The sequence below is a fragment of the Halichoeres trimaculatus genome, unplaced genomic scaffold, assembly GCF_033239565.1.
Source record: "Halichoeres trimaculatus isolate MK-OKI-2021-1 unplaced genomic scaffold, fHalTri1.1 fHalTri1_scaffold_3, whole genome shotgun sequence".
In the NCBI taxonomy this organism is placed as follows: domain Eukaryota; kingdom Metazoa; phylum Chordata; class Actinopteri; order Labriformes; family Labridae; genus Halichoeres; species Halichoeres trimaculatus.
Genome location: NW_027437181.1, coordinates 15,402,321 through 15,420,578, shown reverse-complemented (window position 1 = coordinate 15,420,578; position 18,258 = coordinate 15,402,321). Strand labels below are relative to the sequence as shown.

Here is an 18,258-nt window from a genome sequence, read left to right as displayed (position 1 = left end):
TCACTGCAGTCCAAAACCCCTCCCCGTCTTTCATCTCACTGTAAATCCTCTACAGTGTCACTCAACATCCAAACTCTTTAGCTGTGCAGTTGTTAGGTGGTCTTTGAGATTCCTCTTGCTTGAGTCTGACATAAGAAGCTTGCATTTTTAAGTTGATGCTTATAATTTGGCCGGCATAAAGACACATTCATACATAGAAGCTCAAACTGACAGAACATCAGGCACGAGGGGCTCAGTAACAAGCATGACAGGAACAAACAAGCTAGCTGCTGGTTTTCTGCCTGTCACAGAGCTGAGGCTGGATGACTCACTGAGCCGACAAGAAGTGATCTCTATATCCTCAGCATAATCAACAACCGGGATCTTTTATTTCTAATTGCAGCTGGCTGTGCAAAATCTGCAAGATGCTGCTTTTCAGTTAAACTGGCAGGAATGCTTACACAGCTGCACTTTTTGTACAAGCAACATATCATTTTCATAATACTGGGGGATCCACAGCTGATTGTCCACTAGGTTTTATGTAATAACTTGATCCTGGACTTATTCGCTCCATTTTATTTCGCTCTCTTTTCATCCTTATTTCTATACCTCTAGAAAGCACATTGATAACAGCTGTAAAACATATTATTTAATATATTTTTACATTCTAATGTACTGCCAGTTCCAGCCTTTTTAAACTGCATATAAAGCACCTGAAGGAATAGTCTAACATTTAAGCTAACCACAAAGGCTGGAAGCAAGGGGAGACAGTGAGCTACCTGTCCCCGAGGTAAACTGCCGCCTCTGTCAGTCTCCTGGATTGATGCTGGTCTAAGCTTAAAATCTGCAGTTTTGTTCATTTTGATTGGTAATTAAAACAATCCCTAAGACTTGGCTATCAATGTTAGTCTTCAATGTTTGCACCAACAGTACTTTTGCATTATTTCTGGACAATTATGTTTTTACTTGAAATATTTTAAAGGTCCCATATTATGCAAAAATCACTTCATTAAGTCTTTTAGTGAGATTTCTGGGTCTTTGGCTTTCCTCCCAGCCCACAAAATGTGATATTTAATGATAAAACCTGTATTTAGTAGTGCTTATGAATATAAATTTCCTGACCTAACGAGCTGTTTGGAATTTGGGGATTTGCCAACGTCAGCAAGTCCCTTTTTTAACCAATCAGGAGCAAGTCTGACCTGATTGGTCCACTGGAGCAGATACCCTTGAACCCCCTCCCCGCCTACTCCTCTATCTGTAGCAGCAGCTGTAAACAGGGACATAGTTCTATGCACAAGCTACCCGTCTCAAAAGAAGACAAGACTAAGTGGCAAGAGTTCATTTATCAAGGAAATGTGCCAGCTACACTCAGTAAAACTGTGCATGTCTGTGCTAGTCACTTCACGGCCGACTGCTTTTCCAACTTTGGACAGTACAGCAAAGGGCGAATAGACTGGTCCTGAATCCAGGGGCATTACCAACCATCTGCCAACAAACCTCGGACCCTGGAAATGTGAGTATTTTAAATGCTGTGTGCTGTGGAGCAGATGTTAGAGCTTTTCCTCAGTGTCCCCCCTGTCTCTGTGTTAGCTTCAGGATGCTAACTTTAGCTGCGGTTAGCCTGTTGTTTCAGCCTGTAATGTTACGGTAAACAAGCTTGTCTGTTTTCTAAACATTGTGCACTCGAAGCTCGTAGCGCCGCTCTCAGTGATGCGGAAGAGCGGGGCTGTATAATTGGTGGCTCATTCACATATGAAGGTTACGCCCACTAAATCAGCCCGTTCTGAACAGAGGGGCTATGAGAGCCTGGAAACAATGCTGCTGTGCTTGATTATTGGCTTTTTGGACCAAAACATGTTACTGCCATTTCATGAAGACATCAATGATCCCTATTAAACTGCAGAAAAGGAGCATAATATGGGACCTTTGAAAAGTCTCCTCCACACAACTCTACTTTTAAAGTTTTGTCATTTTTAGACAGATAATCCAGATTATTCTTCTTCCTCTTTAGCTTTGCAAGATTGTTATCTTACTGTCTCTCGTGTTACATTATTTCACCTTTGTGGTTAGCCAACCAGCTTGTCTCCCACAGATTGTAATGTGGATTATGAGAATCACTCATGTCCAGTGTTGATATTAGATACAATTATTACTATATAAAAGGGACTGAATTACTAACTGAACCTAAACATTAAAAAGATAATTTAACTTATGAGTTTCTTTGTTGTGCCTTAACAAACCCTGACTCATGTTTCACTTGGATTTTATTAGTTCAACAGCCCATCAGTATAACTAGCAATCAGTGTGTTCAGTCCTTTCTGGTTTACAGATTGTGGAGCCAATGGTGTTATAAAACCAAATGTTGGTTGTTTGGATTGGGTCACTTCTACTTGGTTTTCGTAGCTTGTTTGTTTAAGTTGCACATGGATCACAGGTGTTAGCATTGTAGTGCTTTTTGCAGCTAGCCTGGTTGGAGTGAGTTATTTAGTTAGGATAAATAAGAGCTACTCCTGTTAGCAGTAAACTAAGGTTTCCTTCCATGTGGACTACAACTCACTGGCATATTCCTCTTGGAAGATAGATGATTGATGATATCATTATGTTGTTGTTGGATATTTGGCACAAAGTTCTGAGAAATAACACAGTTTTAAAGTTCTGTGGGTGTAATCGTGTTATTGACTTTGAGAGATAAGGGATGGGAATTGAAAACCGGTTCCTGTTGAGAATCGATAAGAAATGTTTCAATCCATTGATATCATTAGCCTTTGTGCTTAATGATTCCCTTATCAATTCTTTACATTGTGCCAGAGCCGCCAGGCCTTACGTTAACTAGTCTGCTGCAGCTATCTGAGCTTAGCAAGTAGATAATGTTTCCCAAGAAAACTCTGATTCACTAATTTCAGCTTAAAGTTTTACTGAAGAACTGACTTCATAAAGAAATGTACATTACTCTCTCTCAGGAGATTCATATTCAGTACATTTGAAATGGAAAATCACCTTATTCACCAAAATAACAAAAGTGCAAGTGCAAGCTTGAAGCTAATGTTTGTGGGAAACTGCATTGAAATGCTAGCAGTTAGCATACATCAGTATAATTTCAGCTTCAGAATAGAATTTCAACTTTAATCACAGAAACCTATCACATCAACTCTTTGTAAAAAAAATACTGAGAATTTTAAATATCAAAAGCTAACAGGCAGTTGCCTGGCAGACAAAGAGTCGTAGCGATATGGATATGAGACTATGTCTTGGGACCATCAAGACTCAAAAGCAGAATCTATTAATTTAAACATCATCAATTTTCAAGTTATGGGAACTTTATAGAACAGTTTTGATGTCCATCTGCTCTGCTAGCTGCAGCCTCTGTTTTTCAAGGATAAACACAAGAGTGGTATCAATCTTATTTTCTATCTGTGAGCAGAAATAACAGAGCCAATGGCTTTCTCTTTCTCTTCTCCGTGAGTAGTCACTAGTGTGCATGACTATTACTGAATTGCATTTAATTTGCCATCTTGTCCTCTGCCCTCAGCCTGTATGAGTCAGTAAATTATTACATTGGCCATCAAAACAGTTTATTGTTTAAACTGAACTGATGTTTTTGTGATTACTGTTGTTTTTATTGTTTATATTATTTTATTGTTACCAAAACATGATAGGACAATTTTCAATAATAAACAAAATGACAGCCTGGAAAGCAGCATGGAAAAACAAAATATTATCCAGCAGAAAAACTAGTGTTGCAATATGCAGCAGTAAAGAAAAGTGCTCTGTAAAAAAGAGGTAGATCAAATGTACCGATCACGAGCTACATACATGGACTTGTACTTGAAATGTTTGTTGTTGCTGCAAGTTAAGGAGAGAATGCCAGTGGGGAGTATCCTAATACGAACAGATTTCTCTGCAAGTTAATGGAGTCTTTAACAACTGCTTCACATCTTGCAGCTGTGCTGAAGTAAAGTTTTGCAAGAAAAAGACTCCTTCACAGGTTTATAAAACTAGTGTGAGTACATATTCTCGCACAGGAAAACACTGGGAGGGGGTGGGGGGTGGGGGGTAAGGTTTGTCTTACACTTGTTACAATCAGCTCCCCTCACATGAGCATGAACTTTACTTTGGATGTGTCTAAAACTAAGTGGTACAAGGGTGACAAATGCAAGTCTTATTTCTGTTTGCTCAACTGGTAAAAATTCGAAACATGGGCAAGCTGTTTAGCTCAGCTGTACTTAAAAGCCAAATGCATCTCTGCACTTTGAAAACCATTGGCAGAGACATTTAGTGTGTTTGTAATCTCTTCTTGCATGTCTGTGTTTTCATCCACTGAGACTGAGCCCCACAAAGAAAGGTCACAGAGCTCAGGGGTCTGCTGGGACAAAAATTAATCCTCAGCTTTACCCCTGTTTGGTCTGTTTGGGGACATTTTAGGACACAGGCTGCTTCAGAATAATCTGCAGGCTTTGCACTTCCTGCTTGATAAAAGCCAGACTATACCCAAATGTGGACCTAAGGTAGTCCTGTTTAAGATAATGACATTATGAATGCAAAGCTCTGATATCAACTTGTGATTGGTACAAAGCCTTTCAAATTTTTGATGGAATTTGATGTTTTTTGTCCAGTGATGAATCAAAATTAAAAACCATTTTGATGTCACCACAAATACCTGCTCTATTCTTTCAGTGCTGTTTTTTCCACTCACATTTACCTTCGGAGGTTATTTTCTGTGCAGGTTGTTTGAGTGCACCCCTGTTTTTCAAATTTCATGGAGTATTGTTGCTCTTCTTTTCAGATACAGACTAGCAATTATCCACAGGATACACTAAAAATCTGAAAGACAGACAGCAGCAACAGACAACACATCAAAGATCTGTTTTATTAAGGTGACATATTCCCCTTCCTGAACAAAGGCAGCCTGGTTTTCCTCTCATCTCGTCAAATCCCTGCATAAACAAGGAGCCATGTCCCTGAGCATGCTCAGTGAGGCATCTCTGAGACACAAAGGTACTTCCCAGGCACAAGTTTTTGTTGTAGAGTAGCTTAATTACATGATCACAATGTCACTTAGACCGATGATAATCTTTCTTGTTTGAAGACAGAATATGAAGGTACTTTTTGAAAATATTTTGACCATAAAATCTTGTAGACTTCTAAAGAAAAAGGAGTTTCTCTGTTATTCGGATGAGATTTGCTATTACAGTTCATTGAAAGACTTAAGGTCTTCATACTGTTTGCAGGAGTAATTTTCAGAAACATAGCGTAAGACAAATTGATGCGTTTTTTTTATTGTTTGTATTGACCACTTGTTGTGACATATTTTTTTATAGCATGCAGAAAAAAAAAACACCAAGTTGGCAACAGAGTAATCAAAATATCAGCAGGTTGTCATCAGAATCTATTATAGGATGTCTGTATGCAGGCATTTTCTTCAATTTGCATTGGCAGATGGCAAAAGTTATTTTCTATATTTTCATTATTGTTACTCTGAATCATCGCACAGACTTGTGGTGGGATCTTTGTGGGTGGCTGTTTTCATTATGCTCATCTCCCCCAATACAACTGAATTATCCATGGTTGAATTCACTGTCTGCTGCAGAGTCAAACTGTTGTTTCAGCTGAGGCGAGTTCTCCTGTGCACTTTGAGGGGTTTCAAAATGTGTGCAGTGAATGTGTTTTGACAGGATCACTGTGACCTAACTGGAAAGGTAAAGAAATTCAACACATAAATGAAAGTTTAACATCTTCCCTGTCGCCTTGTAGGAGCCCATAATGTAATAACGACCCATAACGTAATAACGACCCATAATGTAATAAATTTGGCCTTTTTTAAATGTAATGGGCCCATAACATAATAACTGACCAATAACGTAATAAAATTCCTGAACCTATAACATAATAACTTTTGACCAATAACGTAATAACTTATTACGTTATTGGCCGGTTATTACATTATGGGCCTGATGCAAAAAAAAACTTTGACAATGTAATAACTGAGCCGGTAACGTAATAACCAGCCAAGAGTGTTATAAATTTGCCCTTTTTTACAATGTTATAGGCAAATAACATGACAGCTGACTGTAATAGTGTTTAGCATATCAGTTAGTGCCTCAAAAAAGTATTCATTTTCGTCATGAAAAATGCAATCTTTATTAAAACTCCGTAACAGTTGTCCCTTAAATCTACTACCGTAAAATACCAAATAAACGCCGGGTTCCAATTAAACGCGGGGTTCCAAATAAACGCCGGGTGTAGCAGCACGTTTTGAAAAATAGACGCCGTTTCAAATAAACGCTGGGGGTATGGGAAGTTACTTGGCGCAGCCTACGAGCCGCAGTCAACTTCTTTTGTTTTTTTTTCATTCCACGGTCGTAGTTACAGAACACACATGCAAACGCTGAGCTCACAAATGACAGTTGACTCTTGAAAACTGATTTTTGTAAAAGAAACATAATCAGACTGTACTTTATTAGTAGTGGTGCAACGGATCATGATTGATCTGTGATCCGTTCGGATCAACGTAGTCGGTTCGGCACACACATGAACCTACAGCAGTGTTTTTTGCACAGCAGAAGCCCAGAGCGCTCGCACCAAACACCCCCTCCCTGCTCGTCTGCCCCGTCTGCCATATTTTACTTGACCCAAAACACAAATAAACAGACTCCCACCGAAAAAATCTGATATCGGTCTGCATTCACGCTTTATTTAGAGAATTTTCAGCGCGTTACTTTCACAAAAAAAACACCGCTATATAAGGCTCTAGTTCTCATCGTGTCGTAAAACGGCGCTACCTCCACTGCAGAGCCACCGCTGGGTACGATCGGCACTCGCTGCTTAGTGTATCAGTCCACGCGCGGCGTGCCAGATATAAACAAACACAGGTAGTCTGCCAGGACCAATTATGCGATAACAACGTAAAGATGAGGAGGCTTTGAAGAGTCAAAGAAGAAGACGTTACCACTTCCGCTGAATGTTATTTTCTGGGAAAGGAATTAAACGCCTGTTCCAAATAAACGCCCGGTCCCAAATAAACGCCTGGTCTGCTCAGTGATTGAAACAAATAAACGCCCCTGCTACTATTTGGTATTTTACAGTATATTTTTTTATGGCTTGTGTTCTTCAAGATAAAATTAAACAATAAATAAAAAAAATGAGTCCTGGTCTCAACAACTTTAGATCCTGAACTGAACAATAGAACAATAGAACTGAACATATTAAACCTGAGCACAAAAATAATGAGGATTACTGTTCCCTTTTCTTAAATTAAAAGATTCAAAAGAAATATCTAATTCAAATTAAAGCTGCAAGAAGCGATGAGCGGGCCCTCACCCGACGCCTGCCAATTGGAGCTTGCCCTAGCTGCCACATGTGCAGCAAAATGTGACTCAGCAAAAAGCCATGGGTCTAGGCATGAAAGTAGCTGGACAGGCTGGAGATTTGAGTCCCTTGGTGGCGCTATGGAGCATTGATGTTAACGCAACCAGGGATAGAAATGCACTCAGGCTGTGACAGTGAACTTGTGTGTGCATTTTGGCCCTGATCCAACATTGTACAAGAGAGCTATTAAGATTTTAAATAAACAGGAAAATGGTCATATTTGGCGGTTATTTGTCGCAACGCCCCAAAAAAATATAACAATCCTATTGTGATTCTTAATCTTGGTCATATTTCTTGGCCCACCAAGGGGCTCAAATCTCCAACCCGTCCAGCTACTTTCATGCCTAGACCCATGGCTTTGAAGATGTTAAAGAGAGGACTTAAATGCTCCAGTTGGTATAATTGAGACATAAAGTCACATGCCTACAAATGCCCAAACAAGGTTGCACAAGATGATTTGGAACACAGCTAAGCCTAATTGGACTGTTTTATCTCCTGGTCTGCACTCCAAAGCCATCATCATCATAAAGAAAAGTAAAAATCCTTGTGTTGCATTTTGCACTGGTTTGCTGATGAACGTGGACAAGATCAAAGAGCTCAGCTCATGGAATGCCAATGCTTGAAAAGAGCAATCATTATTAATCTCACTTGCAAAGATTTTTTGCTATTCGATTGACCTTTATAAATCTCAGTATTGGCTTTTTACCAGTCTATCCAAGAAAAACTAAGAAAAACATTGAAGGATCAGTTCATGTTGATAAAAATACACTAAGACTCAGTTTTGTTGGTTATTTACCTCAGTTTTAAACAATGTCATCTTCAAACAATTAGCAAGAAACCAGACAGAGTGTATAGACTGGAAATTATTGTTTGACAAATTTTATAGCTTCCCACATCAGTACATCTGGTGCCGTTTGATAGAAACTGATGTTATAGCTCCTGTATTTGTTGAACACTTCAGCACTACTCGCCATATTAAAATGAAATTGACTTTGTTGTGAGCAAATAGCAAGAGAAATGAACTTGAGCTACTGAAGAGATCCTAAACACACAACAAACTAAACTTGAAATGTCATAAACTTTATAAATTTAACTACTGAGGGGTAATGAACGCCCCTGAGCATTTGGAATAGGTTTTGTCTGTTTCTGTTGTGAGACTATTTTTTACAGATTTACACATGAATGATCTCTGTGTCCCTTCAGGTATTTTGTGGGAGTCTCTCCAAACCCCTTGGGCAACAAAAACAAAATGTTTCCCAACAGAAAATAATCAAGCATGCAGCCCGAAGCAAATTTATAAGAGGTGGCACCATGCGGCCAGCAGTTACCAACCATTCAAAACAAAACGAAACGCTGCGTCAGTCAACATGATGATGGATGAACCATGATACAAACTGATTGTTGTTTCCCAATGCACATCATATCACAGAAAATAGAAAAACAGGCAGTAATTTAGTCGAAATAAATGTGTTTACGAAACACATTTGCATTGGGTAGGCAGGTCCTTGTTAGGAGAATGTTGGATCAACACAAACATCCGTCTTAATTAATTCAAGCTGACATCATCACAGAAAAACCAAACACACTCACATGTCAGAAGCATGTTTTAAATAAGTGTTTGTGATACCTGTTGGATCTAGCTGTCAGCTGCTATAAAGAATGGCTGCAGGAGTAAGTTACTCCTGATGAAACAGTTATGAACAGTGAAATATAAACAGGAAATATTTAAAATAGACAGGTACAACTTGAACTACATCAACTGCCAGATAAAAAAAATGTGTTTTTTTTGTTTAAGATCAAAATTAAATATACTAAATAGGTATTTAAATGAATTAAATGATTAAATGAGGCTTGTCTTGAAAGTCTAACTTGAGAAGAAATTTTTCAGCGTGTCTTTTTTGGCTTTTCATGACTTTAATGAAATAGAAGAGGACAGTTGATAGACTACAAAAAGGGGCAAGAGTGTGGAGTGACATACGGGAAACAGGCCACGGGCTGGATTCGAACCCTGACCACCCACTCAAGAGCGAACTACATGGGGCACGGCCTAGACAGCTAGGTCATATCCACCCCAAGAAGACATTTAAGCCGCGTTTCCACCAAGCAGTCCGGGTCAGTTCGTCTCGGTACGGTGCGCTTTTAGCGGTGTTTCCACAGACTCATCCCAGGACGGATCCCTAAAAACCGAGACGAGCCGGCCCACTTTTTTGGGACCCTTTCGTATGGGTGCCAGACTGAACCGATCCGCTCTCAGAAGGTGGAGCAACACACTGCAGATGGTTTATTGGTCAAAAGAATCGTCACTTACCCCGACAGCGGCTGCATTTCTCCTGGCGGCACACAGACTTCTCTGAAACAAAGCTCGATTGCACTTTGTAACAGAGAGCTACATGACAATCACAGAGAGGACGAAATGCTGCATGTCTTCCATCCGTGCTCTTTGTTTACTGTGTCGCGTTTTCTTCTTTGTTGGATTTAATCGCGGGGTAAGCCGCTACGGCGTCGCGCTATTGTTTACCAGCTGTGGCTTCCGGCATGCGGCTTACACGCCGCCCACCACGAGAGGGCACAGTTTCCTGTGGAAACGCAAACGGGATGAGACAAAACTGTCCCAAACCGTCCCAAACCGTACTGAACCGACCCGTACTGCTTGGTGGAAACACAGCTTTAGAGAGGAATCTGATTGGGGTCCCCAGACAGGCTGTTCTACATAATAGAGAAGGCACAGTTGGCATTTTTCTTGAGCATACTCTGTGGGACGACAGAAAGAGCCTATCCAGAGGATCTTAGCTGCTTGGAAGCTTATTAAAAGTTTAAAGGTCAGCAACATAGCCAGAGACCAGACTCTTAAGAGCCCTAAAAGCAGTCAGTAAGACCTTCAAGTAACTCAAAAATGTACAGGATGCAAGTGCCAGGGTGGTTAACCAGAGTGATTTGATCTTTATTTTGGTGGCTCCTGACATTCTTGCCGCAGGGAGATGGATTTTTGGTCAGAGTTTTTATGGGCACGTGTTCTCTCTACTGAACTCCTTCAGGCGCCAAACTTCACCATCACCACTGAGGAGGATTCTCAACAGCCACTTTATCAGAAAGGCTCGAAAAAAGTCCTGATCTCTGGACCTTGTCTCGTTATGTGACAAAGTGGCTTTACAACAATGTCACAAGTAATAAGAGGCCTTGAACTTCCAGACAGTGTGTATTTTTTGTGACTGAATATTGACTCAACTAGATGCCACCGCAAAAATAATACTTTGAAACAGAGTCCAAAACAAGCGCCAAAAAGAAAACATTTCAGTGGCAGTCATAAAAATGTCACAAGTTACAAGATAAACGCTCTGTAAAAATGAAATAGCCTGCCTGTGCACAAAAATATGTGCTTTCGTTGCCCTCTTAATCATTAATCTTTGGAATACTCTTCATCATCATCTCATCCTTTTTAAGAATTGTCCCAGTATATGACATTATATCAGGAGTTATTTAACTATGTAGAAGTTACCCCTCCTCATAGCAATTCATGTGGCTGACTCACACTCACAATCCATCAAATATTCATTACGCTATATGAAAAATAGGCTGTCAGAACTCCGCCGAGGATATCATTTAGGTCTTTGGGTCTGTTATGGAATGAGTAACAGAATTGCTGCCAATTTAGTCTCTACTTACTCTGAATCCCACTGAGACTGTCTCTGCAGTAGCATTAGAGGAGTCCTCTGCTAAACATAGGCAGCTCAAGACTTCACTGGACACAGGTCGGCCCCGTGCGGTGACCTCCAGCCAGCTCATGATAGAAATCTAACCAAGCATCACGCCCAATTTGAGCCTCCAGAGTAAACAAACAAGAGTGCTCTTCAAAGGTAGAGCCAACAACTGATATAGAAGACTGGCTGGAGCTTGATTCATGGCGTTGACATAGAAATTCAAACATGACTTGAAAATGTTTTTATTTTGATTCATTGCAAACGTTATGTGGTGTGTAAAACCAGAATGCATATCTAGCTCCATAAAAGCTGTGTACCTGTTGTGGCGCAGTTTTTACATCAGAATGAAACTGGGGACAAGATTACTTTGATGAACTGCAAAATTTGGCCCTCACTCATACAGCACACCTTGCATGAGTTCAATGAATAACCCTAAAGCAACAATCTGACCAACTTTGATCAGTTTTAATGTGAGGCTCAATGCACACACAATACATTTAAGATGTTGCTTTTACACCATAGACTGTATGATACATGGACATTGTGTCTGTGATTTCTACCTTTTGTTGAGTTTAGAAATTAACTATTTATACTGAAACTGTTTTGGTATTTTTTTTAATCAGTCAGTAAACATGTTTAATTCCTGTAAAAATCAGCCTTTTTGAATGGCTGTGTATGTGTTTCCTGTACTTCCAGAGTAGTCTTAAGTGGATATTTGAGGAAATGCTGTTTGTAATACTTTCACAGTGACTTCATTTCTCTCGGTCTCAGCCAGAGATTGCTACTTGACCCAGGTATGATTCATAAACTTCTGTTTTTCTGCTTTCGTTGCTGACAGAGAGCAGCTGACTTGCACAGGGCTGGCATAAAGTTTATGTGTACACACCTGGACACAATAATTAAATGCTTTGAAAGTCTTGTGTTTAATTTTCATTTTTGAAGTAATACAACACCACGTCACCTCTGAGAATATTCGCTTTAGCTATGGAAAGGGTTAGCAGACATTAAAAAGCTTCTTCTACAGCAATAAGCTCACTATACTTATGGCAAAGGTATCCTTACCTGAGTGTTGTCTTTGTAAAGAGTCAAAGCAGCAAACTGAATCAAGTTAGAGTGAGAGGGAGAGGTTCATCAGCTGAACTTACAGGTTCATACTGACAAAATAAAGCAAAATCGTTGACTGTTTGGCATTGCTGCAAACATGTTCTGCTTCTCGTGCTTTCCGCACAGACTGTAAGTGTACAGCAAAGGTCAATGACATGCATGTGGTCAATACTACTTGGACTTGGACTTAAGGCAGCAAATATGTGTGGTATACCAAATATGTGTGTCTTCTGCCCCCAGATTGTCTGTTCATCTACATAATCTATAAACAGTGATTAAACAGCAGTAAATGACTGCAGCACAGTTCTGCCAGGCTGAGACACAGCCTCTGGATATTATTACAACTTGATTCAGAGTTAATTGGCCCAGCTTTGAGTATTAATCTTTACGCTTTTAATTCACCTCTCTTTAAACAGGCTAGTGCTCTCTCCTCTGCGCTCACCTGTCCTCTAAATCACTCCCCTCAGTCGAGCAGCTCAGCTTAATATCCTGCCCTGTCAACAGCCGCTGAGAGGAGGGAGACTTTATGTTCCTGGGGTCTCATGACAGCCACTCTGAAATGTCTGCCTGAGGGCAGGAGCTCAAACTCATTCTGCAAGGGCCAGTCAGGACACTCTTGAATGGTATTGGCTTTCCTCAGAGCTGGCCTCTTACACTGTAATTGTGAGAGCTCTACCTGACTGGACTCAATGATCTTTTTTGTCAATTTTACGAGGCTCCTATGATTTTCTTATTGAATAAGTTAAAGTTTCCACAACACGGTACTGCAGACAATGTTACATTTTTTTTTTCTTCTGGTTACTTTAGCTTCTGACCCATAGTGAATATTTTCTGTTTTATCTCCTGGCAGCAGTCAGTAAACATTGGTTCCAGTTAGCCGTGGTGGCCATCTTTTAGCCATGACCAAGGAGTCTGGGGTCACCTAAACATCAATACAGCTGAACCAGAGAGTGACAAATCAGAAAACACTCATGAGTCAGGCTGCGGTGGAAGGAATTAACTGACCTCTTTTTTTTGTTGTGACATTTTGTACGAGGACGTCTTGGCCTGTTTTTGTTGAATTGCTCAATTCTCTCTGAAAGTCCCACTTTTTTTCCTCTCAGCTAACTGGTGATTTTCTAGAGCTGAGTTATGAACTGTCAAATAGGAAAAGAAAAAAAACTGCAGTGGTAACAACACAGCAGGTAACTTTTTTAAGGTATGTTTTTGCTTATTTTTATTTTAAAAACATATCAAAAACAATTATTAATCCATCTTTTCGAGTACTATTTTCTGTGTGGTAGACTCTGGTGTCTTTGTAGCTCCAGTTGTTGAAATTCCTTTGACATGATTAATCCTAGTACTGTCTTTGGGTTGAGGTGACCCTCCCACATGGTCTCAATGGAAGAATAATGCACAGTTGATGCAAATTCTTGTGCTGCAATAGCACAAATAATTCTTAACAGAAACTTTATTTTAATTGTTTAGCCTTTTCAACTAAAAGATATGTGTATTTAAAAAGGTCATATAGTTGTGCAAATTTAAATCCCTTTCAGGACCCAAACTAATGCAGTGGCTGCTTTTTACCCTAGGCTCCAAACTATGAACCAAAGAAGTTGACACAAAATATTATTTATGAAAGATTTTTTTATTCATTTTAAAAAATCATACCCAAAAGATTCAGCACAAAAAAGGCATAAAGTGCCAATGATCACTTCACATGAGTGATGTGCTGTGGTTGTGTTCTCATATGGTCCAGGGGTTAGTACTGGTACTGACATTCAACTTCAGCCAAAGGAGGAGAGAACCTGAGTCTCTGCTGCCCTTTGCCCAGCAGCTGCTCTGAGTAAATACACATTTTCATGATTGTTGAAAATCACTGCAAATGTCAGAAGACATCTTGATAACTGTGTTCTCTGCACATATCACTTAACCAGCACTAACACCTCAGGGCTGTAGACACTTTCTTATTTTCTGACACACAAGAAGAGTCAAATAGCAATTTAAAACACATCATTTTGAGAGCTGACACCTTCCAGTGTGACACAATCAATAGGACTGTCACTGTGTATGAACACATTAATATCACAGAGATTTAATGAAATGAAAAGTGGCAGTTTGACAGGTGATCTGTTTATGCTATTGATTCGAGCCACGATTCGTCCAAGGGAGTAAGATCAGAGTTTGTTCTGTCTGTATGTTTATTTATTTATATTTTACACATAAAGAAATATTTCTTTGCTTCTCTAAAAATAAGAATTAATATCAGAGGTAGAGCTGTTGCTGTGAAACAGGGGAACAACACATGTGAATCTGTATTCACCTGATTATATCATTTCCCATCATATCTGTCTAAGTAATGCATTATGCTGAAGAGATTGCATGTCTGGTTTCTGTGTTTGATGCGCAATATTAAGCTAAGTACTGAGTGTCATTAAAAAGATATAACTTGGCGTGATGCATAGACGTGAATTCATTAATTTATGGATATACTTTCAGTTTTTATAAATTCTAATGAGGACTAATGAATAAATCAGAACTCATGTCATTCCCTGCCGAACTAGGGTGATTAGCATGAATGCTTATCAATAATGTATGTCTAAGCTATCTTTAAGCTTAGCACGCTGAAAGTAAATTCCTCTTGGTATACCGTATCTTCTTACAAACATAAGACTGTCTCCCTCTCAGTTTTCACCATGTGTGTTTTGTGGTCAGATGGAGGTCCTCACAGGTTCCTTTGTGTTTGTAATCATTGGCAGGAAAAGCATTTGGAGAAGAGACTGTTCTTTGTAGTCTGAGATGGACCTGCATTTTACGCACATAACAGAGCTCAGCAGTCATTGGAGCAGTGCTGTTAATGAAGAGGGGATTCTGTGAAAATATTGACTTGGCAACACTTCTGTGTGTGTGTGTGTGTGTGTGTGTGTGTGTGTGTGTGTGTGTGTGTGTGTGTGTGTGTGTGTGTGTGTGTGTGTGTGTGTGTGTGTGTGTGTGTGCGCCTGTGTGTGTGTGTGTGTCTGTGTGTGTGCGCCTGTGTGTCTGTATGTGTGCGCGCACATTTGTGTGTGCACATGTTTGTGTGTGAGTGTGCAATGTGAGCTGACATGTGTCCTGTGTGCTCTGACAGATGCCATGTTGCTGGTGGCAGACAGGCTGGAGGGACCCTTCAATATCGAAGCCATCATAGAGCCGGTGGACATCAAGATCTCTGAGGCCATCATGACCATGCAGGACAACAGCATGACAGTGTCGGCCAAGGTACTGCACTCTTTCAGTGTGTGGTGGTGTCAAATTCTAAAAATAATACCTGTATACTTGCATTGTAGTATTGTGGGAAAAACAACATAGAGCATAGTGAATATCAGAAAAAATGCATTAGCACAACGTAGAAATAAGCAAATAAATGCACTGTTTCTGTAACGGACAGATAGAAGACGCATAAAGTGCCTCTTTTTATTCAGCCAAAACCAGAGTATTCCAAACCTTCCACGGTGAAATAACAAAGTAGTTCAAAGGGATAGCACAGGTTCCAAGAAACACTTGTTTCTAGTGTTTGCTAACACTGTTTAGACAAATGAGCTTTCTTATAGCAAAGGAAGCACTGGATAATACTTCCTTAATATTAGCCGTATTACAAGCAGAACTGGTTTGGTCTTCAGTGTTGATAGTGTAGCATTACTGTCAGTTCTCTGGCAGTTTCTCAAAAATGGGGGTTGAGGCACTCTGAATTCTCCGCTGGTTAATATATAGGTGCCAGACCTTGAGTCTCAAGATTCTGTTGCTTTTTAGTCCTTGTTGAATCTGAGTCACTCAAGAAGAATCTCAGTGAAGTCCCCTTATACTTGAGATTTTGTAAGGAGGACAAATCTTTTACTTAAAACTATTTTTCATGTAAATCTCACCAACTTTCAGAATTTTTTTGGATGTGTAGCGTGTCAGATGATTAAAGGAAGGAACAGTGCTGAGAGTCATATCAAAACGTGCTTTTGATATACGTGCTCTATTCCCTTTAACAAAGGTGTGGAGCACTTTTGTTAAAGGGGGGAGAAACTTACTGTTTCTGCTGTGTTGGGGTCACTGCAGAGGTCTACTAAACTCAGGAATATCTCCAACCGATACGCTATGAGCAGACTTTTTAATTAACGAAACATCTTGAAACCAACAGTTAAGTTACTTCAATCAGTAACATTCTTTTTAGTTTACTGACAGGAATGTTGACAACAGTTGAAGTAACTTTTGCATCTCACTTATATTTGTGGATGCATCCTGGAGAGATGTATGTTTGAAGTTTGAGCTGTTCACATCTTGTCCTCAGTGGTTCATTACAAATCAAACATGTTTGACTTCTCTTGTTTGCCTGTACTTCAATGTACAATGTGTGTGAAGGTGAACACATTTGGCAGCTCTTGCTCAAAACTTAACAGGCCTTGTATATAATAGAAAAGGAAATAATTGGTTAAACAGTTTTTATAAATAAATTTGAGTCCTCCTTTCCATTTCCCGGGTCCTTTTAGAGTTCAAGTTCATGTCAAATCATGAGTCCTGAAAATTAGGACTCCAGTCAGACTTAAGTTCTGGACTTCAGCACTATAACACACAAGAACCTCATAAAACTCCCCTTCAGAAGAAAATAAACTATCTTTTATCCCTACTAAATATCAAATAAGGGTCTAAAACTCTGGCCTTCATTTTTTAAAATCTTCGATAAAACCATTTAGCTGTTTAAAAAGGTGTTTTTAGGAGACAATATATCAGGCAGAAGCAACTAATCTCATCTTTAGCCTGCAGAGAGTTGAATTTTCTAATCATTCTTTGGTGTAATTGAAACTAAAAGCAGCCCATTCAAGAGATTATTACACATAAAAGTTTTTTTATTCTTTTCAAAAAGCAGCTTTTTCAATTTTCAGTTTAACTTCTTGCTCAGATCCTGTTGTATCCCCTGACCTATCTTCATGACAAAGTTACAAAAGTCAGTGCGAATTAGATGCCACTTTTTTCATAGGAGGGCTACAATTTACACCTTTACCCATTGTCTCTGATCTTGACACTCTATCCCTGCAGGGTTGTGGTGTGCTGACAGACTGCTTTGAGATTACATTTTTCTCAACATTCACATTTAACCATAAGTCCTTCTCCTATCACCAGGCCATAAAGCATGGGGCTTTCATATCAGCTCTACAAACCTGTTGAAAATCTGTTGGCTGTTGTGATATACAGGACAGTGAAATTGTAATCATGGTGAAGAATTGATAAATATCAGAGAAGAGGCAGCCTCTTGTCTTGACAGCCATGTGGCACATTAGAGTGCTCCATCACACACCGAGCCAGGGGCCGGCATGCTGACAGAGAGGAATGCTAATGAGCTAAGCTGTGTGGAGGTTTTTCTGTTTGGGCCCCTAGACCCTGAAGAGACAGAGCCATCTGAAAACAATGTATTCTCATAATGAACCTCTGTGAGCTACACATCTGTTATTCTAACTAATTATAGATCTTTAGCTTTGTTCTGCTCTCCATCAAAAATGAGACCCTGGTCCATTTTGTTAGTTGCTTAACCTTGTCTTTTGAAATTTCAGTATTTTATAAGAAAACATCCAATATTAAGTAGAGGGTTCTGGACAATGAGTGGGTTTTTATGCAAAATTAAATCCTGACCGAGTGACATAAAACCTGGACATGAATCAGTCTTGTCCACCCTGGAGGGGGTGTACACAGATGAAAAATTGTCCCCTAGATGTGACAGCCAGTTGCTCTTCTAACACAATGATGTTCAACATTTTCAAACATGTTAGAGTGTAAAAATAAGCCTGCTTAACAGTTTGAAATCACTTTAAACCTCATATTTCCATTCACAGTACAGTCAACACATTAGCAATTTTCTGTTTGCATCCTTAATACATGCAGAAAATCACTCTTGCTACTCAGAATTAATTAACATTGTAATGGGGTTTTGAACAATCAGGATCAAGTATTTAACACGGCAGGATGATTAGTAAGAAAGCCTTGCAAAAGATATTTTTAATTTTGCATTTTGCTAAAATGCTTCAATTCATGATATAATGGGAAAATCTAATAAGAACAGCAGAATGTTTTAGATTGTTTTCATACACAGGGTAAGCTTTAAACACCCATAGCT

The 18,258-nt window shown here is 39.5% G+C and overlaps 1 protein-coding gene across 3 annotated transcripts in view; it reads left to right on the top strand.

Annotated features, from left to right (window-relative positions):
• Window positions 1-18,258, top strand: part of gpc6a (glypican 6a) — a 257,930-nt gene that overhangs the window by 207,615 nt on the left and 32,057 nt on the right. For all 3 annotated transcript variants that reach the window (XM_074666146.1, XM_074666145.1, XM_074666147.1), the window contains exon 5: window positions 15,253-15,383. In XM_074666146.1, the coding sequence (XP_074522247.1) occupies window positions 15,253-15,383 (131 nt within the window). The remainder of the gene's footprint in view (window positions 1-15,252; window positions 15,384-18,258) is intronic.